The sequence below is a fragment of the Motacilla alba genome, chromosome 1A (assembly GCF_015832195.1).
Source record: "Motacilla alba alba isolate MOTALB_02 chromosome 1A, Motacilla_alba_V1.0_pri, whole genome shotgun sequence".
Taxonomy (NCBI): domain Eukaryota; kingdom Metazoa; phylum Chordata; class Aves; order Passeriformes; family Motacillidae; genus Motacilla; species Motacilla alba.
In genome coordinates this window covers 26,675,128-26,703,017 of record NC_052031.1, presented here as the reverse complement: position 1 = coordinate 26,703,017, position 27,890 = coordinate 26,675,128, and the positions used below count along the sequence as shown (strand labels likewise).

Genomic DNA, 27,890 nt, shown 5'->3' with positions numbered 1-27,890 from the left:
CTAACTGGCATCGTCTTCCTAAAAGAGCCAACCCACACCACACCAAATAAGTCTAAATTTGTATTTTAAAACTGATCTCACACAAACCTTAGATCATTAAAAAAAAAAAATAAACACACTATTTCTTCATTAGAAATCACAAAATTGATTCTGATCTAAATCTAAATATGAAAGAAGCAAAATAGGAATATGTCTACTAAGAGTGAAATTTGTCTAACTTAAGGTAGTAGTAAATTATCCACATAGCCATGAAAAACATTGTCCTGGCAAATGTAAAACTGAGGAATTTAATTCAAATTAAAAATAAGGATCCAGACTTGCTATGTTTTCAATAAATTCTAAGGGAATCAAAGTGGAGCTGTATATTTTCCCAGAGTGATTTTAAGCTATCATCAAAGAAGGCCATTACTTGCACAGTCAGGCTAGTAAAGCCAACAAAACGTGGAGGAGGAGAGCATGGAAACATCACCCTCCCTGACAAGAGCACAGCGCTGTGTAATGAAATGGGCTGGCACACCATGGGCACAGGCTTTTGTAGCTGTTTTCCTCTAGTCTGTCCACAGTCAGCAGAGAGATGCTGAGCAGCCAGTGAGTTGCCTGGTGATCAGGGACAAAGTGAAGCACCTGTTATGTTATTTTCTTATCAATGTCCTCACATTGTGCAAAGGTGTGGGGTACAAACATCTGACACTTGCAGAGGCTGGGATACTGGCGAGCACAGCTGGCTTGCTGCTGGGGCAGTGAGTTCACACAAAAGAGGCCATTGTGCCAGTGGGTAGGGGAGGGAGGACAGGGAGCAGCAGCTGTTCTGCTTCAGCAAAATTTTACAATTCATTAGATGAATGCAAAAAAGAAAGCATTTTATCTTTGCTCTCAAGGGTGCAAAATTCAATTCTTCCAACACTGCTGAGTAGCTCTAAGATGTGGCCCACCTAAACTAATGAAGTCAAGAAAACTGCTGCATTTTTTAAAAACCACATTATCTACACTTGGTTAGTGATACTTTGTATCACTGCATAATTACAGACCTATAAAATCTCCATTAAATTCACACCAGTAAACATCTGTTTGAAGTGAGTGAAATAAATATTTTTGATGTATGGTATTCTCAGCATTTATCACAAATATTAGAAATATATTCAGTAAATTAGATTACAAAAAAGTAGTATTTCCACAAGAATCAAAATAAGAGGGTGTTTAATTGCATCAGACCAATAAAGGAACAATTATGGCAGAATCAATTAAAAATATATTAATCAAATGTATTTTAGGTATTTAGGGCAGCAACCCACCTTCATTTTAGTGTATATTGCTTTGGGCTTTATAGCTTGCTAGTTTTACATCAGATATAGCGAGATATAAAGAGAGAAACTACAGTCATTGCTCTGTGGATACCAATATAGGCTAGAAAATAAAACCAGCAAAAAACTAAAAAACCCATAAAATATATGATACACTTTTTGAAAGGGATAGAATTTTTCTTTAGAATTCCTTTACACCTTTTCTCTAACCACAAAACAGGACTTTAAGAAAGTCTTTTCTAAATAAGAAGCACCAAAATGCCTGTTTCCTAAAGCAATGAATATTTAAAATATTCCTGGAAGGTCCTGATCAATGACAGGGATCATTTGCAAGTGTCACATCTTTCCCAGTCTCTTCTCTTCATTAGAGACCATGGAACCTTATCTTTTAATTGCTCTCTGCTGAAAACAGGGCTTATGACAAGCACAATGATCCATTCCAAGTGCTGCTAGCTGTAAAATAGTAAGAACAAAGAGGACTGGAGGACTCAGGAAACCCGTCTGAGTTGTTTTTTTCTTTTTTTCTTTTTTTTTTTTTTTTTGTGATTGGGGCACAGAAAACCTTTGGTTTTGTACTGTTCTTGAACAGACAGAGACAGATGTTTTAATTTCCCAGAGGATGTTAAGTCCATGGACTCATCTTCATTGTACCACAGTCAGAAGTTACAGAATTTAAAAATTCTGGCAGATCTTTCTCTGATATGCCCTCTCCCTTAAAATATTCAAGACATACAAGATGGAACATTAAGAGTCAGTGCAATGGGAATACCTGGAATCAAAAGGCTCCTCACATACATTTTCATGGTATCAACAACAGATGGCAACATCTAGTTTCCAAATTCTCACTTCTATGAAATTAGAGGAGTTATTTTACTTTTTTTTAAGCCAAACAACGTGGCATTTTAAAAAATCAAAGCAAAGATCACAGGTAAAGATATTAACTGTAAATGTATGAAGACACATAATTATTTACAGAAGCACACATGCATTCAATCAGTAAAGGTCCTGTGACTTTATCCAGTAACAATATATCTGCACAATCATGATATTGAACACTGAATACACAACCTTCACAAGGAACTATTCACAAACAATTTAGTTACGTTGTTTTATTAAATGCATGGAGGGAAAAGCAATGAGTTAAACAACTGGTATATTTCACAAGCTGGAAAAGAGGACGTTTTTGAGACAGACACAAGTATAAATGCAAATATCAGAATTTAAAACAGAAAATTCCAATATGAAAATAAAATAAGAAAGATTTAAGCAAGAGTCAACACAAGACTTTCCAGTTTTCTGGAGAGGGAATATGACCATCTCCAAGGACATAGCTGTCCCTTGTCTTACAAAAAAAAAATAAACTCCTACTCAAAAAGTCCCAATATATTCTAGTAGTAAGTCTTTATAAAATATAAGGTTACAGCTGAAGTCAGTGTATGTTACACCACAGAGCTTTTCAGCAGCCTAGGTAAAGAGCTGTGGCTGATGGCATGGCATGCCAGCCACAGGCTCAGCTGCCAGCTGCAGCTGCCCAGTTCACCAAGGGATGCACTGGGAGTGCCTCAGAGCTCTGATGCCTCCAGGGCAATGTGTGCCCAAACACTGCTGTACCACCGAGCTGGCTGTTTCACAGGGCAACAAAAGTTCCACTTCTAGCACAAGAAAACCATTTAGCTCTTCTAGGTAAACATCAAGGAGTGCAATTGCAAGACAGAAAGGGGTAGACACTATCACAGATAACAATCCAAGGCACTGATATGTACTGAAGAAAATCATTTCCTTGCCACTTAATGTATACACACTGAACCACTGAACTGCAGGGCACATCCTGCTTCTTACCGATAGGAGAAGGAAGTAAGCCCTTTTTTTAGTGTAAAAGTATTTTTCCTTCTTGTTCTAAAAAGGAATAATTTTTAATTAAAGTAGTTTAAATTTTAAAAATTGCCCTCAAATACTTCAAAAGAAGTAGTAGAATTAGATTTAGTTTAATAACTTCACAAGAACATGTATAAAACATACTATAATTTAAAAAAAACAATTCTGCAACAATATATATATATATTCATTGCACATATATAATTCAGTTTCCCAAGTGCAAGTTTTGCAACAAGATGTTTTATCACTGATTGCTGCTCTAATAATGTACCAAATGCCAGCTTGGAAATTAAATATTCACAAGAATACAATTAAAATGAAACCCTCACTCCCAAAATAAATCATAAAAAAACAACCCTGTGATAAATAGAAGAAAAAGTATTCCTGCTGCCTTTGTCCAGCTCTTCTTTTTCCCATATGGTATCTTATTTGTCATATGGAGGTTGCAAAAATACTCTTTAAGAGAATAAATTAGAAATGAGGCATAAACAATAAAGCCTGCTCAGCAGTCATGTTTTCCAGTGCTCTGTAGGGTAGCTGCAGGAATTTTCCATGCTGTGAGTGTTAATGAGACCCTTCATAGGCAGCATTAATACATAAAAGCAATCACCTATAATTCACCTTTTCAAATCTATACTTCTTGAATTCAGTAAGTAGAAGCAAAAGAGGTAGAATAATGCAAATACTACCCCCATTTACTGATATACAACTGTTAGCTAGAAAGGGGTTGACAACAGAAAACTTATCACCAGACATAAATGCTTCGATAATCATGCCCAGGGTCCAGAAGCACTTGGAGAACACGTACAGTTTTCAAGACTACAAAACTGTCCCTAAACATATGGTTTTCCTGATAGAAGAAAACACACTTACAGGAATTATTAATTACAAAAACTGGCTGTATTCAAGATACTTAGGCACTTGGAACAGAATGGCTATCTGACCAAAGTCTGTCATGAAAGCAATCTGGCATGAAGGAAACACACAAATTTTATACAGTATATTTCCAAGTTGCCACTTATCTTTTGTAACATTTATTTAAATCAAATTGTGGAAAAATTCAAATTCTCAACATGGATACCTGTAAAGTCCTGGTTAACAACTGCCAGCACGAGGCAACTGTCATTAACCAGTATCTCACACAAGCAAGTTTCCAAGCCAGGCACCGGACTTCAGCCAAGGACAGCTTCACCAAACAGTGAAGGTCTTAAAACTTTTGGTAGGAAGTCCCTCATCTCTATTTCATTTCTGAATAGCCAACCTATGGGTAAAGACATGAGTAGGATCAGTGAGCCCTTGATACTTGATAAATTTTCAAGTGAAAGAATGTTATTTCATAATGCCAAATTCACTATTATCTAAATTTAGTGACAGGAACACGAAGCAATAGCATACCTGATGGCTATCTTGCACTCTGATCCCAGTTCTAAGTGATTTTTCTGTTCCAGGTACTGAGAAGTTTCCAGGCAATTTAAATAAATACCAAGAAATGAGATTAATTTCTTCAAAAAAGACCAAATCCTTCCAAAAAATGAACACTGATTTTTGGTACAAGCTTGCTGTGGGTCATCCATTCTCAGTCGCATTTTTTCTTCTGATGAGGCAAACTAACTCTTGGGTTTCCCATTACCATAAACTGATTCAGGCAGGTCATACCTTATCAATGATTTTTTTTTTTTAAGAGTGCTATCCATTGCCAGTAAAAAGATTTTTTAATAGTACTACCTCCTGGATGAGGCCAAGATCTGCATTTTGGCTGCAGATCTAAACTGAACATAGAAAATACATATCAAAGATAAGCCTCAAAGCCAGCTTTGCTGGAGGTTAGTCATGGCCTCTCTTACTCTTTTTCTGGTTTTGATGCCCATCAGGCCCATTACTGAGAAATTTCAGCCTACTAAGTTATCAAAGGCACTTTTATTTGGGTGACCAGGTTAGCTTCCTGATGCCTTAGTGTGCTGCAAGAGCTCATTCAGCATCTGATGTGAACTGAAGCATTTGAAAGAGAGTAGTGCGTGGTTAGGGTGAAGGAAGGCAGTGGCCAGCAGTTATAGGGGTTTGACCACTACAACACTTATTTACACAATGAAATGCACTTCCTGAGCACATCTCATTTTCATAGATGTGAAAAATCACTGGCTTTACATGAAATTTTAATCCTCAAACAAAATTACTTCAGAAACACTTATGCAAACACATAACACAAAAAGAAGAAATGCACCTCATTAATAGCTCTTCCTAAAACCAAAACATCATGATGGAAAAACTTGAGAATAGCAATTAATATGAGATGAATGATTTATAAATGTGACTTCCTGGAAGGGAGTAGGACTGGGAGGAGCATCATGGATTTCCACCTAAGACTAGAATTCATTTTGCTTCCAGTTTTATAGTGGAAAATCACGAGGAAGGAATCACATACTGGCATTTCGTAGTTTCAGTGAGCATGAAAGATCCTTTCCTCTCATCTTAATTCCATCAAATAACTTATGAAAAAAGTAAATTCTATCACTGCTCATATGCCCAAACAGCAGTAGCTGAACTGCAGTTTTCCAAGGTAGAAGGCTTTATACACTATCCCAGTGGCATGTTACAACACTGCATCAATTAGTATTCGAATCTATATCATCTACTACATCTCCCTCACTTACTTTTTTTTTTTTTATATCTCTCTCTCTCCTTCTCTCTATTTTTAATGAAAAAGTGAAATATTGCTAGTGCCTGCCAGACAGGAAATTAGCTCAACACTAAGGACAAGGAAAATTGCACTAACACTTACTAAAAAGAACATAGCTATTTTCTGAGTTCTGCTTATTGCTTTTCTACTGTGCTGCATAGACATTTGACTAAACCAATAAATAAAATTTAAAACCAACCTGATCCAGAGGACAGAAAATACAAATACCCAGCAAAGTCAAGGGAAAAAAAAAACTCACAATATTTAAATTTAGACATGTCTGCTACAAACTTACACTTCAAAACAACTTTGAACTACTGTCAACATCAGTAGTAGAACTGTTATTACCAGGAGAAGCTCATTGCCTCAGGATGTTTTATAGACCAAAAGTCTTCAGAGGCAGTAAAGTGGTCACCAGAATTGTTGGAGGGTGGATAATGAATTATTTGGAGGTATTAAACAAAACAATACAAATGTAACTTGTGACTCAGTCCCTGAAAGCCTGTCTCTTGGAAGTGAGATTCTCCAAGGGAAGAAACACACGATGCTTCTTCCATATGTTACAGTTGGGCAGATTGATGTGGATTTTTTTTTTTTTTTTTGTTCTTAAATACTGTTTATGTCTTTATTCTGTTAAAAAAATCTCCTTATTTCTTAAAATTCATTTATATGCGGGGAAAAAAAAAAGTAAACCCCATGCAACATCTGCAATGCTTTCTGGTTATTTTATGTTGGGTTTTCACTGATAGTTAGTGATATGGTACAAATAAAAGGGGCATTCTGCTAGCAGAAGACTTTTTTCCCTTGTAACAGATTCAGTAAATAATGTTCCACATATTGTGACACCAAAGGCACTGGGGCTCTTCATCTGTTGTAACATTGTTTCAAAGAATTATACTCAAACATCAAAGGCTGCTGCTCTCAACCCAAATTTTGCAGAGATATAAACTGCTGTGGTAGATTAATCTCAATATGTCAAGTCATATGCATGAATCATTAGGTCATATAATGGACATTTCTAAATATCAACTTTCAGTGATGTATGTGCTGATATTTTTTTTTCCTTGTAATTGCCACTGAATTTATTTGAACTCACTTATTGCTAATATGCCAAAATAAATAATTACACTAGAATCAGCAACTTTATGCTAAACTATATATCTATTTAATGTCTATGGAACTATATTTTTTGTGTTCCAAGAAAACCTATAGGGATGAGTTTCTCAGGACTTTACTCCAGGTATATAATATAAAGTTCATACTTTTAAATTACTTTTCATTTAAATTATGGCTTCTGTGATGGCTATAACCTAATATATTGTGCGTTCTTAATTGTCTACTTTGTCTCTTCAAGTAGAGTGAGCCAGATAAAATTATACAGAGCTAGGAGAAGAGTGTGCCACCACAGTGGCCGAGTGAGCATTAAGGGACAGAAGGTCCCAAGGCAGAGCAGGGCACATGCAACCAGGCATCAGAGAAGAAAGAAAATTAGTAAGCATCAGAGATATTGATTCAAAATTTTCTTAATCCCAGAAAGTCAAGGAGTATTGAAACCAACCATGAATGAAGGACCTACTTGCTCCACGTGGAAAGAGTAACATTGAGACCTTGTTTATATTGTTTTGCCTAAGCTAGCTATGTGGTGTGTTCGGGTTATTTTTTTCTCTATCAATAAAATAATTACCCACTATATGCTGGATTTCTGAGTTTAAAAACCTTTTGGTCTTTTTCAGGAGCACCTCATAAGGAGAAGGTCAAGGCAGATTCTCTTCAAAGCTCTTGCCTCTTCAGGGAAGCACAAGTGCTCACTAGAATTCTACATCAATTTTACCTCATTGTATTAATATTTCAATATTATATTTTTATACTTTTTGTAGATTTAAAGTTAATAGATTTACACAATTTATGGAGATGTGCTTTATATAGGGATTTAGAAAAATATATAATTTTACAGTCTGTATAAGTATTGAGGTAGATGAGAAAAGACTTATTTAATTTATTTGATACCTAATATTTGTGTCAGCTACTTACCAGGGAGCATGACTTTCAGTTTATATTAAATTTTCTCTTTGTGCAGAATTTGTCCAGTAGAGATTATGTCTCTATCTGATTGATTGGATTGTAGCTGAATGACAAGAAAAGATAACATATATTCGTCCAAATTTCTATTATATTCAAATGAAGTATTATAAAAAAGTTATTACTATGAGTAAGATTATGATTACTCTTCCCAGACAAGACAGCATTCATCTGGAGAAGACATAATACAAATGCCACTTGAAAGCCAAAGAGAGAGGCAACAGTCACCTACACATACCACTGAAAATTATACAGCAAATGACAGCACCTCAAAAGTACTATAAAGTATACCTGTCTGTGTTCACTGGATAACTAGAGCAAAGTAGGAGTACAGGTCAACTTCTTAGCTCTAAAGGAAGAGTTTACTCTAGGAATCTTCAAAGTGAATCTACAAGGGCACAACCTGGGAAAATAGGTTAAGAACAGGCAGTATCACTATATTTAGGCACAAAGGAAATCTAAGAATATGCACACATGAATCAAAACAGAGACCAATGTCAAAAAATAAAATAAAGTGAATGAACACAGATAGAATAAATGGTTTTTGTCAGATGAAACGACTGAGAACTAGAACCATAAAAAAAAAGCTCTAAAAATTACTTCTGAAGAATACTTCTCTACTCCATAAGTTAGAAGGACAAATAATTTTTCCCCATAATTTCCATTAATGGTACAAAGTGCTAAAAAAGGGAACAATTTACCTATCATACCAAAGTTTTGCGAACTGTGTTTATTGTTCACAAAATGCTCAAAATTGAAAAACAGCTGCCTATAAATTTATAGTTATTAAAATGCTTTTAACAGACTGAAATAACAAAATAGTTTTGAAGGCTCTCTGGTCAGATGACCAGACCTTCTAGTTTTGTGGTCAGCCTCATGATTTATCTGTAGATTTTGGCTCCAGTCCTGATTGTTTTACATCCCTCTTATCCTTGTATCTTCCTAATAGTTCTTTAATTCAGCTGATTTGGGGTGCAGGTCTAAGAGAGTAAGTTATCACACAATTACATGATTTTTTCCCTATCTGTCACCAGTCCCCTATCAGATTTGTAAGGAAAAAAAATGTCCTAGGAATTCCATTGTAGTTTAGCTTAAGCAAATAAGGATTGTTCACCTAAACTAGCATCCTGCCCAACAACAGCCAAAAGTGTTTATTGAAAAGCGTAACAGGGTAGCTGTGTAGTCAAATTATCCTCAAAAGTTTTTGTACCTTTGGGCAATTTTCAGTCTGAAGAAACCTAAGCCAAAAATGACATACCAATAGAAGATAGATAGCATTGGACTAATGAAGTAAAAAAGGAATCAACTCTTATATGACTGCATTGCCTACCATCAGAGATCTACCTGTCTGAAATTTTTTTTTTTAATTTGTTGAACAATTTTCACCTAATTTAGCAGAGGAGTATGAAATGTCAATGTATTAAGTTTCACAGTGTTAAGCTTTTGCAAATGTAGGAAAATCAGCAGCAGTGGAGACACTGCAATTAAATACCCTAATGGGAGAAGACTATAGAATAACTAGAATCATTCTATGTTTCACATGGATTTTGCAGGGGCCAGAGGAGCCATGTCATAGCTCCTTCCCTTAGGCTGGAACTCCCAGAATGGTGGTGGGTATTAGACAATGTGTTAGGTGAAAACTAGAAGTATTATAGTGGTTACCAAGCAGTGGCAACCAGGGAAAGACATGGAGTTGCTGCTGTGGGAGATGGCAAAGAAAAAAATTTAGAATACCACCGTGGAGAAGGATAATGTGGGAAACCAGGGAGGAAGCTGAGATGCCTAGAGGGGTATATTGTAACTTAGCAGGAACCTGGCTTCTAGCCCTGTGCGACATCTGAGTGCAAACAACCCCAAAGATCTTCCATTTAGTTCCAAGTGGAAAAGTAGAAGAAATCAGTGTTGAAAGAAGGGAAGGGCAGCAAAATACAATGTAGCAACGGCAAAATGGAGAAGGCAGGTCTACACAGTAAGACAGTTTGAAAGACACATTCCTCTAGTATTTGACCAAAAGGTCCACAAATTTAAGTAGATGAAAAAGTATTTAAAAGGCAAATTGTTCAAGTTTTAGCCCTACTTCCTGAAAATTTTCAGAATAACCAAAGAAATCTCAAAAGCCTTAAATACCAGCTAATAGGACTATTTTCCCCCATATTATGTTGTTCAACAGCTTCCTGTCTTCCCCAGCATAAAACACAGCTGTAGCCCTACAGAGCTCTTCTGCCCACTCCTGGAAACTGTGTGGCTCCTACATACTGCCAGAACATGCTGGGACATATTCATTGCCAGCTTCCAGTACTATAGAGAACCTGGGAAACCCAAGGTGGAAGTAGAAGCAAAAAATGTTGTTCACTCCAAAATTCAGAATTTGGATAGAAACTCCTTGATGGGAATTGCTTGTCAAAGGCATGAGAGGCTTACAGCTGAAAAAAAGAGAGCACAGACCTCCTGCTTTGACAAACAGAAAGTTATGCATGTTACGGTGCTTTTTCTAGAGCATTCATAAAAAACAGGATAAGAAACAGACAATCAATTACTAGAAAAAGCACCTTGGAAGAAAGGATATTCATCCTGTCTCTTAAGACACAAAGAATCAAACTTTGCTATCATTACCATAGGAGGTCTTGTCCCTTAGATGTGGACAGAATCCCTAACAACATACAATATTTTCCAGCTCTACAAATGTCTCAATTTCTCTTCATACTATGCTGTAGGTATACTATCCATAGCCCTGTCACTATTGCTGTAGCTTCTTAACCAACATTTGATTCCATACCTTGTAGCCTTAACTGTTCCATTTGATTTTTACATTTTGACCATTGTTTTCAGCCTGCTATTTCTTTTCATGCCAACCTGTACTGATCTTTAAATTCATCAGGAGAACAAACAAAGTATTAAGCCATAAGTCACTGCACTGTTCTTTTTAATATGTAATTTTGTGAACCACTTCAAACTGTGGTGGGTTTTTACCATTAGCAGCATATACCCAAAAGCCAAGAAAGCCAGAATTTTGAGACTATAATCTGACTCCCCTTAAAGGTGCTCAATTTTCAGAAAATGCTGCTTTTATAGGGAAGCATGCCCATAATCCTTCATAACATGAAAACATTATCTCAAATTTCTCACTTCTTAAATTATATTCTGTACCTAATGAGATACTTATTTTGCTTTTAAGTACTCATAAGTTGTATTTTGACCTATTCATAGTATTATACCTAAAGGACTTTAGTAGTAATCACAAAGCTGTGTGTTCCAATATTTCTCAAATTTTGAATATCAGCTAATGAAAATGCTTGTGAATTTTACATAATAACATTAAATATTATCACAGATTTCATGATGACACATCTAATGACCCACATTAGGAAAAGAAATCTGACTTTAGTCACAAATTTTTTGAGGTTCAATAGATACAGATGGTAAATTTTAGATATCTTTGCTTCCTATTTAATGAACCATGAGTATTTGAGTATTGAAATAATTTAAATATACATTTTCTTTTATCAGAAAGATGCTAATTTCCTAGCCAATACTTCTGAAAACGAAACAGCATTTAATATTTTTCATGGGTTAAAATATTTTTAAACACACAGAGTAAATAATTCAAAATTTTAAACTTGCTATGACATGCATATCAAAGGTGCTTTTCCTTCAACTGTCTGAGCTTATTTACTGTGATTTTAAGTGATACAGACAGGAGGAACTGAAATCTCATTATTACCTATGGAATATCTGCTGCATTCTGGAACTCTGACTTTTATCTGACAGTTCCTACTGCTCACCTGTACAAACTGGGCTGACAGAAAACCAACTGATTCTAAAGATTAATTTCATGACATCATGTTTTTACATGTTAGAAGACACAGAAGACAGCTTCTAAGATCTTCTGATAATACAAAATGAATCCTGTACTAATCAATGATAAGAGACTCAACAATTTACCAGATTTTTGATGAGATTTTTCTTCACCTTTACCCAAATAAAAAAAACACCTTTACATAATTCAAGCCATCATCTGGTTGTTTTTAAATGATACCTCTCTTTTGTATGCTTTCTTGCTGTATTAAAAGAAAAGCAATTTTATTCAAAAACAATATGTATATCATAGACAGCTATTTACTAGATTTCATAATGAACAGCAAAGAAATTCAATATAGGCTAACTAATAGTCCAAACTTCCAGTTTCTGAGTAGTTACTGCACATTCAGAACACAGTTTTCTTAGAGTTTGTCTCCCTTTTTTGCTATTTACAGATAACAAGAGTTTTTAAAAGAAGGTGCCTGTATGTTTTACAATCATAAATACCAAAGCCAAAGAATAAAGCCCCATTGAAGGAAAATCGGTGATGCAGTTCTATTCATTGGAAAAATGGACCCTTTCTGCTTTTCATGTTATGTGGTACACAAGAAGATCAAAAAGAATTTTGCAGTTTTCCTTTGGTCATTTTATATACACCAGAATATTTTATAATGTGTAGTTTTCAATGACATTACTTGAATGCCTGAGAGAGAAGACTTCTGACTACTCAAGCAGTTTTGTTGGGCTGACCATGGCCAAATTGCCAGGTGGTCACAAGAGCCACCCTATCACTCTCCTCCTCAGCTGAACAGGGGAAAGAAAACACAACAAAAGGCTCAGGGGTTGAGATAAGGGCAGGGAGAGATCACTGACCAAATACCATCACAGGCAAAACAGACTCAGCCTGGGGAAATCAGTTTCTTTTGTTACCAATCAAATCAAAGTAGAATAATGAGAAGTAAAACCAAATCTTAAAACACCTTTCTCCTACCTCTCCCATCTTCCTAGACACTCTATCAACTTCCTGGGCCCGTATTCGCTATCAACTCCTCTCCAGTGGTGCAGGGGGACCACAAAAGGAGGCTGCAGTCAGTTTATCAGACATTGTCTCTGCCACTCCTTGCTCTTCAGGGAGATGACTCCTCATACTCTTCCCCTGCAGTACTGTGTGTCCCTTCCATGGGGTGTAGTCCTTCAGGAACACACTGCTCCACTGTGGGCACCCCACTGGGTCACAAGGCCTCCCAGAACACCTGATCTGGCATGGGCTCCTCTCCATGGATCTAACCAGGAGCCTCCTCCAGCACAGGCTTCCCAGAGGGTCAAAGACTCCTTCAGGCATACACCTGCTCCAGTGGGGGGGTCCTCCATGGGCTGCAGGTGGATCTCTGCTCCACCATGGACTTCCACGGGCTGCAGAGGAACAGCCTGACTCACCAGGGTCTGCACCATGAGCTGCAGGGGAACCTCTGCTCTGACTCCCTGAGCACCTCCTCCTTCTTCACTTAACTGGGTGTCTGCAAAGTTGCTTCTCTCACACAATCTTGCAACTTTCTCTAGCTGAAGTTTTTTCCCCTTAAACCTGTTATCCCAGAAGCACTATCACCACCATGGATGGGCTCAGCCCCTGCCAGCAAACAGGCCCATCTTGGAGTCAGCTGGCATTGGCCCTGTTGGACATGGGGGAAGCTTCTTGCACCTTTTCTCAGAAGCTATCCCTGTAGCCCCCTGCTACCAAAACCTGCTCATGCAAACTCAATTCAGTGGTAGGTGTCTGATCACTGGTTTTTGACAAAAGAACTCTTACTGGTGTCAGATGACACATACTTTTATTCTTAACTTCCTGTGCTTTTCTCTCCTTCAAACCAAGAGAAACGTTTGTTCTCTGGACCTCATCCTTCTTCCATTCATAACAATAGTGGGCAGTTTGTAAACAATGGTTGACTCTTTTCCATTCCATCTAAATCAGTGTCCACCTACCCATCAATATCCTGTTTCTTTCCTTGTCTGTCAACACATCTTCATTATAGCTCAGTCAAGGTACGTGAGTACTCAAAGAGTTAAAAATATTCAATGGATTAATTCAGCTAGTGGTATTAATGACTATATTAATTTCAGGAGACTCACTTTAGACATAAACCCCTTGCAAGACATAAAATGTCACTAATCTATTCTTTAAGTAATCCAGTTCCATCAGGAAAGAGGATAGTAGTTTTAATAAAATGGGACTCATAAGTTTTTATTACTTTTACAGTGAATGTTTCTCAATTTTATTGGCTCTTCGAAGGAGTAATTTAGTTTTTCTATTTAAACATGACTTTTTATCCTTCACAACTTGTAGGTTTCAATGTTATGTTTCTAACATTATAAATAATGCAGATACAAAGGTTTTAATAAAGATATTAAGTCCTTTCCACTGATATATACAATCTAGGATTATGAAAATTACAGGAAAATAAAAAAAAGAATCACTTTTCTAGGCTGATACAGCTGACAGCATGTTTGAGAATGGATGAATGTAAGCATTATAAAATGGTTATCAGTGATCACATTGAGTTAAGTAATACATACTGTTAAACACTGATTTCAGTGCTTCTCTTACTCCTTGAATTTTCATGGAAAAATAATACACATATGTTCTCTACATATTAATATCATGGCCCTAACTGACATCAGTGAGAGTGTTAGCATCAGATCACAGAATGGAAAGATGGGACATCAACATTTTTCTGTTAGGTGATCCAAGAGGCTGATACTGATTTCAAGGGGGAAAAAAAAATTAATCTTCTGTTCTATGCTTTTTTTTTTTTCACCATGGCTTAAACAGTGAAGCATGAGATATTTAAAATTTTATTCCTGAAATGCTGTCTATTTTTTTTTTTCACAGTTTTAGAGCAGACAGGAAAGACATACTCTGATATCACAAAACTGTGCTTTGCTCTTCTCCAATTTTATCTGTGACTGGGAAACCAAGAAAAGATCAGTGTTTATAGAACCATGAGAAATCTTTAATAAGTAATGAAATTCTGGCAACACCAACAAAAATTGACCAAAGTAGATTGGCAACCTAAAATTCTACTTTTTATCTAGATGAGGTAAAGATGACAAAACCGTCCTGGTATAGTAACCATGAAAACTTTTTTTGCTCTTGCACTTTCCTGTTTATCAGAGTGACCTGATAACAGGAAAGTGTTTATATTAAGATGAAGAAATGTCTACAAAGAGCTTAACCTTCAGCTGTAAAAAAATAAACAAAAACTTATTTTATTCATTTAGTTATAACTAAAGGGATGATGTCACAAAGAAATGTCAACTTTCAACAACTGCATGCATGCCTCTATTTCTGCAGCACTGAGGTGGCCATGGACTGGCTAGCTAAAGACAAAAATAAGAGCTGCCTTCACAAATACAGAAGTTATAACAGAGTTTGTCAATGGAAGCTGATACATCACTGCCTGTCACCTCTGAAATAAATAACAGTGAGCAGCAGCTTGTGCAACTGCCATACAACACATCAAAATACTCTGGCATTCACATATGGCACAAGAGCAGATAATCATTTTAAAAAATCAAAATATCTGATTATGAGCTAAAAAGTACATAAAAAAGAAAATTATTAAGACAAAATTTAGTAAAGCTTCCTTTTGGATGTGACATAGAAATCTCAAATTTCATACTTTTTTTTTTTTTAGGCGTAGCTGGCTGCAACAAATTTGAAGTTGCTAACATGTTAGTATTACTAAAATAATTAAGTTTGGGAGCAATGGAGTTTTTTAAATTAGCTCTCTAAAAGAAAGTACCATTATAATCACCTAATTACCCTTTGATGTAGTTTTATTCATAAATGCTGTAAACATTCATTGCCTTACTACTGGGGGCTATGCCTCAGTTTATACTCTCTGCACGAAAATAAAGTTACTGTTATGCACTGAAGAATAAGTGTGAACGGAAAATGTCAGAATGCTGAATGCCACAATTTTAAGTCTGTTTTTCTTTCAAGACTTCATAAGGCTTAAAGAAATAAACCAGCTTGTCAATTTAAATTAGATATTTTTAAAATAGCTCTTTTTTTCAGTTTATGCAATTTACACTGTCTACGCCTGACTCTTAAAGCCTAGCATAACACCACCTCTTCAGTAAATGACTGAGCTATAAAACTGTTAATGAATGGATTTGTCTTTTGAGATTTGTCTTATATTTAATGAAGCAGTCCTTCAGCAAAACCACTTCTTTTAAAGACTTTTAGCAGTTTTTTAGAATTGTTGGTATATCTCCCCAGGCAAAAGACTGCTGGGCTGCAGTGTGAGATAGAAGAGCCATCAAAGGGTATCAGCAGTGAAAATGCAGAACACATTAGCAGCAAGACTGCTGCAGACTCAGTACCCAGCAAGGATGCTGGCCAAAACCAAAACATGTGCCAGCATGTTTTTATTAATATTGCTACTTTCAGCAGATCCAGGAAAGCCTAAACAAAATTTGTTCATCAGTGCAGCAATCAGATCTTCATAGGACCTCATCTCCTAAGAGGTCAAGTTTTAAATAGCCTCATTTAGCTTGATGGAGACTTAACATTTTAGGTACATACATTGTTTTCTGTTGATTAACATGCAGCTGGCATATGTTTCAAACCAAGAAAACAAACAAATATATTCAAAAAGGTAGCTTAATAGTCCATTTCTCTTTTTAAAGAGTACATCAAATAATATTTTTATGATCCTATAATTTTACACAGCATGATAATTTTTCTGTTTTAAATCTATTTCTAGGGGGCTTTTTCATAAATTTTAAATATTGTTGGAACTGAGATACCAATAGAGGCTTGAATCATTTAAATATTATTATTTAAGTTTAATAATTAGATTCACTATAACTATTTTTATTAAAATGTCATCCAAATGAGAATTAGCTTTGGTTTAAAAAGTACTTTCTCTTAACTGGTAGATAAAACTAGGCAAATCTTCCTAAGTAACAGATATTTTAGGACAGACTTTTTTTTTCTTCTCAGATCACTCTCATATCAGACTTGAACTTTGCTCACAAAAGATTTGTCTTTTTTTCTTATTTCTTTGGTTTTCATCAAATCCTCCTAATGACCATTACTTCCCCATTCCCACAATTTTGACAGACTTCATTCTTGATTCTGAAATCTCCATTATTTTTCAATAAAACTGCCTCGTCTGCATTTTATATTTCATACCTGCACCACTCTTGTGCCTTGATGCTAACAGCATATTTTAAGAACTATAGAGGGTACCAGATAAACCTTACAACTCCAAGATGCTGGTAATCAGAACTAAGTAAGAACTTTTTCTTTACCGGCTGTTCTAGTAGAAGGCCCTCCCCAGGAAACATCTGGTCCAAAAGACATATCCCAAAAATCTCAGTACTATCAGGTTTGGAAGACCATAAGCAAAAAAATTATTGCCTAATAATGTCTTATATGCTATATTTCTGAAATTTAACTCTGAGAACAGAAAAATAATCCAAGTTTTATTAGCTGATATGTAACAGCACTAGAAGTAAGAGACAGAATTGTGACTTGTGAACAGACAGCTTATAATGTAGCTGATTTTAAAATACCACTAAAATACACCTTTACTATAAATGCCTTCTCTACCAAATTCAATTTTACTCATTATATATATTCTACATAAATGAAAGCAAACATTTCACCGTAATCAAAGAACATCTGACATTTTAAAAAGGCATATCAGAAAAAAGTTACTCAGAGGACAAGATAATTCAACTTCAAAAGGCTTAATTGAAACATCTGATACCCAAATACTTAAAAAGGAAATCTGAAAATACATATGGAGTCCATGAAGTGATACGATTTTCTGGTTTGTTATTTTAATAGAAATATATGTATTTTTACCTTAAAAGGGTCCAATCTTCTGCCATTATTATTTGTATAAAGCTCCAGTAATTTTGGTAAATTGCAACTGAGAATCAAGTAAAGCAAGTCAAAATGACAAAAGATACTTAAGAAATATGATTCTTGTATGTTACTTATGCAATTTTTATATTAAGTTAAAGCAATAAGATGGGCAAACATGCAGAGCATTTCAAAGTATTAGAGCAATCAATAAAAACACTTCCTCACCAATTTATCATAACACCTGAAAATCTAATCTGGACCTATTCCATGAATTTACAAGTCTTTTCTTGATTTGACAATATCTTCAAAAAGAGGTTGTTTGGATGTAGCAGGAACAAGTTGTTGACACATTCTGTCTCTGGATTTTCAAACAGAAAAACAAAATAAAATCAGTAGCGAACTACATTTTCTAAAGAGCCTTGGTTGTAGGCAGTATCACCAGAAAAAAAAAATTCAGTGATATTTACTCCAGATAAGGAAACAAACCAAGTATTCCAAAAGTTTTGGTCTCCACAGTTTCATCTCTTAATGAAATCAAAAGCAATCAAAAGCAAACATTCGTCAATGTTCTGTCGCTTCTCTATTTTAATAAAGAATTTTAAAGAATCCAATATTCTGTCTTATGTTTTAATTGCCCAGCTGAGACAGAAGTTCTTATATGCACATCCATCCACATTCAATCCATCTACCTGTCAGTGTGCTTCATGAAAATAAATGTATTCCTCATGAGAGAGGAATGCAGATCTGTTGAGGCTGCATCTGTAAGGCTTATGTTTCCACTCTATTTCCTAAGGAACTTCCTATTTTCTGGAAACAATGAGAGGTGATTCTTCCATCAACACATCAATAGTTATTAGAACTTGAAAAGTAACTCCCTTTTGAAAACAAAATGGAAAGCTTTGTTTTTTTGCAAAATCCTACAACAATTAACAAATCACTGTATCTCTATTCAGCTAGACTTGCAATACACATTCCAACTCATGAAGGAGGAGAAAAAACTATAATTGAACAATTTCATTTGGAGTTAAAATCTTCTACCATAAATGCCTGAAAACTTTCAAATTTCGCTGGCCTGGGTGCATGGAACAGAAAACTAAAGTCCTTTCTTAGCTGTATGAGATGTGAATGCAAGATTAGATGTGTTTATTTTAATTTAACTTTCTAAGTTGTGTTCATATAGAGAGAGACAGAAGATTGAAAATTAAGAAATGTCTTTTTTAGTTCATACTTTTAAATAAGTATTCAAAAGATATATGAACACAAAAATAAAATTTCCTGAATTATTTTTCCAAATCTCATTGTACAATGTCTATGCAATGCGCAGTTAAGAGATTATTTTGTTCCTAAAGATAAACTACAGTTAACTGAAACATCTGGAGAGAATACAAATGCCACAGTTAATCGTGGCTTTGCCTGGACTGATGAGAATCCTGTGACTGAAAGCTAGCTCTTTTTACAGCTATGTATGGTTTTCTTCTTGACAAATTGAACTGGGAAAGGCAGTACATCACAGTGGCTTTAAAACCACCTATGTTAACTATCTATTCCAGGATGAGATAAACTGACCTTTGAGTGAATCCTGCCTCTTTTTAAAGCAAACCAGGATGATTTTCCTAGACTACTTTGGTGACCAAAGTACATATTCGACTGGAAAAGGAATGGATATGACAGAATTATTTGGCTACTGATAAAAGTAAGCTATCTTTGTTAAAAGGCCAGACAAGCAACAAGGCCCCTCAAGCAAACTCACAGGTTCTTGCTACCCCTATCTCCTTCATATGGGTGTGATCCTCCAGAAGCACGTCCATGGACACAGCCAGCTCTGATGGACTCTGTGTCACTATGGGTCCTGCAGCAGTGGGGGTCCTCCCTTGTCTGCCCTTGAGATGGCTGCAGCTCATTCATGGCTTCCAACTCACCCCACGGGGCTCTCTTTAGATGGCTAAGGTGGCCTACTTTGACCATTAACCAAAAGAAAGTATATATTTTCAGTGGGATGCATCACGTGTTTACATTTATGCATCAGTTTAGAGTTATACTGGATATGCACCCCCACAACCAAGTTCAAGCAATGTTTGAGGTTGCCATATAACCTACAACTCATTAAACCACAAAACAAATGGTTGGAGTTGTCCAATATTTTTATCAATTTTTCTCCCCTTATCACTTTCAGTACAAAGTCTTTAATAAAAACTTGCCATTGTAATTCAGTGATTTGCTCCATTTTCATTAAATCCACATGAAATATCCAATTATCCCACTCCCTCCTATTAGTCAAAGCAGTCACAACTAATTGACAGCTTTTTTCCATGCTGTTTGTGCTTCTGTAAACTTTGTATCTCACAGAGATTGTCCTTATCTACCTCACTGAGGTTATCTACAAGCTGTGGGCTATTTGTGTCACCACTGCAAACAGACAACCACCACAAACACTCTCCTGATGGATTGTCCTGATGGATCATCTGGGATTGTCCTGATGGATCATTTGGGACCTCCTTGAGAGAGGCAAGGGCAAGATGCTAGACGAAAATCAGCAGCAATTGATTTCCAGCAGAATCTTGAAAATCAGAGCCATACATCTCACTTGTCTCTCCAGATACACAACTACAGATTCTCCTACTGTGCATTGCAAAAGAAAATACTCATGAAGGACTGGTGGTTTCACTCAAAACTTAAAAGAACCACAAACTGCTACATTTTATCTTTGAAAACAATAGCATGCTGTGTTACTGTTGTTTCAACACATCAGTATGTATTTTAATTGAATGTGACAACATACTAAGGGTTTGACCTTTGGAAACTGAATATTTCAATCTGGGGATCATTCACACCACCTACTTTATATACATTTTGCATGTGTATCCCAGGCTTCTTATATAGCCACTGAAGCACATCTCCTTCTGTTTTAAGCAATCCAGTCAGATTTATTAGAAAGTCAAATGCATTTGGCCTCTACATGGGTGATGTGGCAGAACAGGAAGAACTCTAAAAGTGAACACAAAGGCCAAATGGTACTGCCTTGGAGACACTAAAGTTACAGCAGAAGGCAGCAAACTTGCAGCAGCACCTCCTCACACAATGACAAGCAGCATGGCAAGATAAAGGAATACTCAACAAAAATTCGTTTTCAGAAACTGAAATGCTAGAGAATGTTCCCAAATAAGATGTTTCCTGGTACTACAGTAATATCAGAGTTTGAATCTGCATAATTTAGACATTAAAAATCATACTGGAAATTTTATCAAAACCAGAAAGACTGCAGGCAAATAAATGTTAAGCTCTGCCTATGCACTTGTAATTTTTCTAAGTAATCCAGACATTTTTACAGCTTATTTCATAGTAATGTAGGAGTCTAACAAGCCTTGTTCTGTTGCATTAAAACAACTCTAGTAACTGTTGAGACTGTTAAAAATACGAATAACACCCACACACCAGAGAAAATTCAACCTGCTTGTAAAGCCTAGAAAGCAGTTCACTCCTGTTCTTTAAAAGTGATAATAACACAGAAAAGAAAGAAGTTTCTTGGATTTTTTTCTATCTTGAAATATATTCATGTTATGTTTCCTAATATGCAAAAATCAAAACTAAACTATTAAAAAGGAAAAGGTGCATGAAAAGTCAAGACAAAACTTTGAAATTGAAACTCCAAAAGGTTATACTATGTAAAAGTGCTATTCTTCCAAAATAATATAATATAGATTAAAAAAATGCTTCAAGATTAAGACATTTCATTATCTTTCTATCTGAGAACGTACTATTTTTGCAATGGTTGTTCCAGCATATGATGTTATTATTTATTTTAGTTTAAATGCTAAAGTTTACAGACATAAAATCAAAAAAAATATTCAGAAATCCATGCAACTACAGGCACAAACAAAATATATTCTCTCCTGTTCAGTTGTTTTCTGTTTAACAATGGCTTTAATAATATCATCAAAAGAGATGAATTCAACTAATTGTGCATGTCTGACATTGACATTATATAATACTTTCTATTATAAACAGAAACCACATATGGTGAACTGTAAGAGCTCTAGATGAAAAAAAAAACCTCAAACTGGTCCCCCATGGAGGACAGAAATCAGCACTAATTGAAGTTACACACAAGGAGAAACCTTATGTGGACTCTCAGACAGAAAGCTGCACAGACAGGTTCGTAACCTATATCACTGTATTATTGGTGCAATATTTAAATATTACTAATATAGGATCCAGGAGATTACTTATATTATCTACAAAATATAAGGTATCATGGGAATCAACTGAGACAAGAAATAGTCAACAAGCTATTAAGAGGTCTCATGGATCAGTTTTTGCTGTGATTATAGAAGTCTAATAATTATGACCTTGAATAAATTTTCACAATAACTAAGGGAATTAAGGAAACGGCTCTTTAAAACATTCAGCACATTTGCATAATGTAGCCATGTACCTAATTCAGATATAGGCATGAAAAGTCTTAAATGGCCAAGTGTGAGCCTAAGACATTCCCAAAGTTCAATTTGGTCTGTGTTACACACTTTGGAAGCCTCCAAATGGCTAAAAAGATGAAACACTTGGATGTTGAGTTTAGCTGATGAGCACCAGTCACTGTATTGAGAGGTTACACGGGCAGTGAGAAGCATTTATAATGGTGATTTCTCTAGAAACTTTCCAGGCCTGACTGGTTTTGTAACTGGGCTTAGAAAATTAGACAGATGATGAAGTTTCCATAATTGTGGCCCCACTGTGGTTACCAGACAATTTCAAAAATCTGAGTTTAAATTTGTACTAAAGCAAAGAATACAGATCCCCATGTAAAAAACATAAACATGCCTCAAATATAGTGGAATTATATGTAACATTACGGTACAGTTCAAGAATGTATTTATGACAATAAATAAATATAAGAATGCTATTAGTGTCACCATAAACCTATTCACTAACACAAGTTTTGTGTGAGATAGTCAAAGAATTATTGCCACTATTTCCATATTTCTTTACTTAACCGTACTGAGAAGAAAAATCCTACCATTATAGTAACATTAATGCTTAAATAACCATGGGTCTCCACTGTTCACATTCTTACAAAATTATTACAAGACTGAAGCTGCATTTTTAAAAAATGTACACAGTGTGAATTCTTCATCTGTCAATTTATATTAACTCCCTATAGGAGTCTAGGAAAAAAAACCAAGAAAAATTAAAATAATGGAAAAAGAACTGAGAATTTTCCAAATATGTTTGAACTTATCTTACATATAATTGCTAGAGAACTATAGAGCAGAAAGTTAGGGTGGCTAGACAACATATAAGTTATATTCCATGGTACAAAGAAAATACAATCCTAAAGAATTCACTGTCAGAAACTTCAGAACTAAATTTTGCATTCTCACTAATTAAATAGGAGAAATCTACAGAAGTGATCCCAGGTAATCTTTTTTTTTTTTTTTCTGTCAACAAGTACTCTCTAAAAGAGATACATATGATAAAAGAGAGCAGTAATCACACCAAAGTCCCATATCACAGCAAGAGAAATCAGTATGCCCCTGCCCTTTTTTTAACATCAGGAAACTTAAAAAAGTATAATAATATAAATTTGAGAAAAGATAGTAAACTTTTCACATCAACAGATTCAAAGGCCTATTAAAATTAGGTTGCTCTTACTCAGCTGTCACTATCCATATTGCACAGTGAAAAAACTGAAGAAAAATATGAGTTGTGTATGGAGTTTCATAATGACATTAAGCAAGAAAGGAAAACCAACATTCAGAACTTGCTCATCTCAAACCCTGCTCCACCAGATCATTCTGCCCATCTCATCTTGCCATATAAGAGACAAATACCTTTACTGCATATAAAAATACATTTTAAAACCATGCACATAAGAAGTCTGATACCTAAATATCATGGATATTTAGTATCTGTTATATTCAGTAGAAAGTAAATAATTGTTACCTTCAATGAGCACCATGCAAATCACAGACTGCATGGATAAAATAGGAGTATATAATATTCAGAATGAATTCCTGATTTGTTAATAAACATAATGATTATTCATAATCACATATAAATATTTTGCAAGATATTAAAACTACTAAAATTAAAATAATATCTGCAATGTGTAATTTAAATAGGAAAAACCCCTTTTTTACCACATGAATAACAGAGCAATTTCATTTTAAAAGTTCATAGTAGGTTTTTTAAAAACATTCTACTTCTTTATTCACAATAATAGATTTTTCTCTATGTGACATATTTGCTTTATTAATAAAAAGGAGCATGCTGTGAGTCTATGAAAAATCCATGACACAATTCCTCTGAAATCCTCTACATTGGACTGTATATTTTCTATTTAAATTTTACATCCCACTGCCAGACAAGCTATGGCTGCTTGCTAATTTCTCTAAAGCACCCTGACTGGAACTCATCATTACTCTTGGTCCACTTTTCAGGAAGGAATAATTCAATAATTTTGTATTTTGTAGAGCTCTGGATCAATTCAAACATCTAATAAGAGCAACTTTAAAAGACACTCTTCAATTAAGAAGAAAGAAACTTAATTTATAACATTTCTTATACTACCACTGAAGAAAGAGAAGCGTATGTGGGCTTAGATAAAAGAAATCCCCATCTGTTTCCTCTCATGCTTCAAACCAGAAGACACATGCTTCAGTAAGGGAGCCATAAATACAGAAAAGTTATTGGTACTCTGTTACAAAAAATATTTTTTCTTCTGATAGGATGATGATAAATTAGAGCCTGGTCCCTAAACCTTGCTCTTCTCACTTTGCAGTGACTGCAAACACTTTCCTGCACACAGAGCTTATAAAGTTATCTACTGAGGACTCAAAAACCTACTTGTGGCACCAACTGATCTCCTATACCTGGCTCATATCTCTCCTTAGGCATGCCACTGTCACTTTAAACACATGAGTCTCCCATCTTCACTTTCAATTTTTCTGCCCTTTTTCCCTTCACTATTACTTATTTTATTACAACTATTATTATATTAATCTTTCAAGACTGTAGACTATATTTTTTCTTCTCTCTCCCCTCATTAGTAATCCAAAAATATCTCCCTAGTACCTATCATTTTATTTCCATACACATTTCAGCTAGCACTGACATTCACTAACTCATCACTTCTATTAATAGGGCCTTGTTCTGGCCCTGAGCTGTTCTCTCACCAATCCTGTCTTGGTAACAATTTTTATGCAAGGACATTGTTTTCAAACCACATGGCTTTGACTCTTTATGGTGAGACTTTCTCTGCTGCCATTCCAAAATTTAGATTAAGAACACTGTCATAAAATTTTTGAAAACACTGTGTTTAGTCTGCTTTCCTGAGCCCAGTTCCTCGCCATCCAGTCCACCATAGGTTGTCCACATATTCTTCAAATCCCTTTTGTTAAGCTCCTCCATCAAAGGCCTCTTCTGCTAACACCTACCTTCATAAAACCAGCCAGGTGATTCATTCTGAAAAGTATATGCATTACATCCAGCTCTGCTTACTCACACCCATGTGCCATCTGACATGGCTGCTGACCTGGTTTATAGCAGGAATGCAACCTGAGCTATATGAACAGCAATATGGCAGAAGAAAGAAAAAGAAACTCATAGATACTGCTCTTTTTAGCTCATTTACAGTACATTCATACAGTTTGCAGGGATTATAGTGTTTGTTCACTCTTGTACCCATGTTCAACATGTTCCTATATGATGCATGACAGAATTTCATTGCTTCTGAACTACTGAAATACTGTATTATAAACTGGGTACAGCTAATAAGTAATGCCTATGATCACTGGGTAACATGCTTAAAGGACTATTTGGTCTAAGTAGATACTACTCTGTCTGCTACATCTGATACTCATCCTCAGCTTAAAAAAATTAATGGCTTTCTCAATTCTTTTTTCCTAAATGCTGTTCTGCTGTGAAGATATTTGATATTGTCCCCACACTTGCATCTGTTCACCTAATCAGATTTGAGACAAGAACGGAGTCTCATCTGTCTTCTAAATGATCCCCACGCTCATTATATACACCAAACATTAGCTCATTCATCAACAGAGGGTTCTGCTATTCCATTACTCTATGATATTTTGTAAGAATTAGACTGCATACTATTGTCTCCTATCCTTCTATATATTGTTTGGAATTTTTTCCCAATGAAAAATAGATCAAATACAAAGCAACTCAAAATATCAACATGCTATCTATCAAACATGCACAATTCCCTACTTATATGAAAAGATTTAGAGGTTGCTACACTGTGGGAATAATTCAGTTCAATTTTTATCATTGGGATAGTTATATAATCCCATCTAAATACAGTCTTGTTCTGACTGCTCAGTATGACTTGCTGTGTACAGAAATGACACAGATCTAGAACAAAACTACCATACTTCTGCAGATGTTGCTCAACCCACTACACAACCTGCAGAAGGTAGCTTGGGAAGAGGCAGAAATTACATTACCATGCCGTCAGTACCTCAGTAATCTCCACCACAGAACCATAGAGCTTCAATCTGTTTTTTAAAAAATAGTGAAAAGCCTACACTGAAATCAAGAGGGTATTACTACAACAAAGCAAAAGAAATAACTGTAAAATTTATAAACGAAAATGTAAAGGACATTTCCTGCAGCTGGTACAGACATCACGTTAAATTTTAAAGAGCCTAGTGCTGAATGTGAAATATGAGTATTAGGTGACCGGAGCATGGAAAATGTCCTTAACCAATCTAGGAAATGGCTTTTCTCTCCAGATCATGAAGAAATATACACTGAAAGAGCCGTGTATCATGGAGTAGAATAAGAAAAAAATGGGACAAAGAACAAAAAAAATGGACTAGCAGTTTCTTTACCATAAACCTTCCTGAATATGCTTTAGGGAAATAGAGACAGCTACAACACAGGAGAATAAGGACAAGTGTGGGCTCCTTGGTGGGTGTTCAACTGAGCAATAACTCAGTCCCTTTAAGAAGCTCTAAGCTTAATGTACAGCTGAAGTACCTCAGCAAGGAGAGGAATCCAATCTCCTCAGAGATTATTTATGACAAAGTGCAGCTAACTAAGGTCCAATTTGTTTGTGGAATTGTAGTCATTCCATTGCAACTAAACAACAAATGAATCTGCCTTGTAGAGGATTCATTCAGGATATAAAAGAAAACAAAAGAGAGAAACAGATACCACACTTCATTTACACACCGATTTACAGGCTAACTTACAGAAATGATTGATAAAGCAATTTTTGAAAGCAGAGAACTCTATGAGAGAGAAGGCCTTCAAATCACATCTGTAAAGTGAGCACTTTTTATTTCAGATTTATAAATATATACTTGTTGGCTTAGAATCCATACTTTGTCTCATTATATATTACCGTTCCACAATTTACTTCACATGTTTAAATTGCAAATTTTGTTGAACTCAGAGAACTAGCATGATTCTTGTTTTATATAAAAGTAAAACACACTCTAAGATTAAATTTTTTAAAGTACCAGAGCACAGTGTGACCTAGCAGCTTCCTGTGGGCAAGGATACCAGAAGCAGTGGGGGCTTCTACAGGTAAGCCTGGTATCGATCCTGGTAGCCCAGGGTTTTTCCTGCTATCTCTGGCCAGGAAGCATCCAGGGAGCAGCTGAGGCAGCTCTTGTATCAAGGCACCTCCCTGGAAAGGTCCTTTTCTAATTATTCATTTTTAACTTTTATTATGTGTGTTATTTTAAAGCAGTCTATTACATTCTAAATTTGATTTACTGTGAAAACATTAAAATCATGTAACATTGGCTAACATATCAATCAATATGTTATCACTTGGCTTGATTTTATTAAAAATTAACATTAAGTACGTTCACTGAAAATTAAAACCTGGAAAGGAATTTTGGTCACTAATTACAATTTTGGGTCAATTTCTGCCCCTTGTCTTGTCTGTATATAGAGCAACACTTTTAATTTCTCCAGGCAAAGATCATATAAGCAAGAACCTAGTCAACAAAAATGAGTGCATATCAAATAGTGAACAAAAATATTCAGGGACAGACTGGACAAGATTACAAGAGAGGCATTGCTTCAGACTTGGAATTAGAGTAGGAAAAACCTGAAATTGTTCAAACACAGTAACCAGTGGTTCCAGAAAAACCCCACAGGGCCAAAGAAAATGAGGAGAGAAAATAGCCATTGTCCACTAGTTAAAAGCAAACGTGCAAATTCCGGTTCTAAAAAAATACTAACAAAAATAGCAAAGCAACAATGCTTTTGAAAAGTTACATTTGCTTTTCAGGTACTGAAAAATTACTTCTTA

At 35.4% G+C, this 27,890-nt stretch overlaps 1 protein-coding gene across 5 annotated transcripts in view; it reads right to left on the bottom strand.

The window, feature by feature from the left end:
* IMMP2L (inner mitochondrial membrane peptidase subunit 2) overlaps positions 1-27,890 on the bottom strand; it is a 410,793-nt gene that overhangs the window by 276,003 nt on the left and 106,900 nt on the right. The window contains exon 4 of one of the 5 annotated variants that reach the window (XM_038153831.1): positions 1,811-8,335. The exons of 3 other annotated variants lie outside the window; for them this stretch is intronic. In XM_038153831.1, coding sequence (XP_038009759.1) covers positions 8,245-8,335 — 91 coding nt within the window. In that variant the 3' untranslated portion in view covers positions 1,811-8,244. Of the gene's footprint in view, positions 1-1,810; positions 8,336-27,890 lie in introns of those variants that run through there. One more of the 5 variants, XM_038153834.1, reaches the window with a different exon arrangement.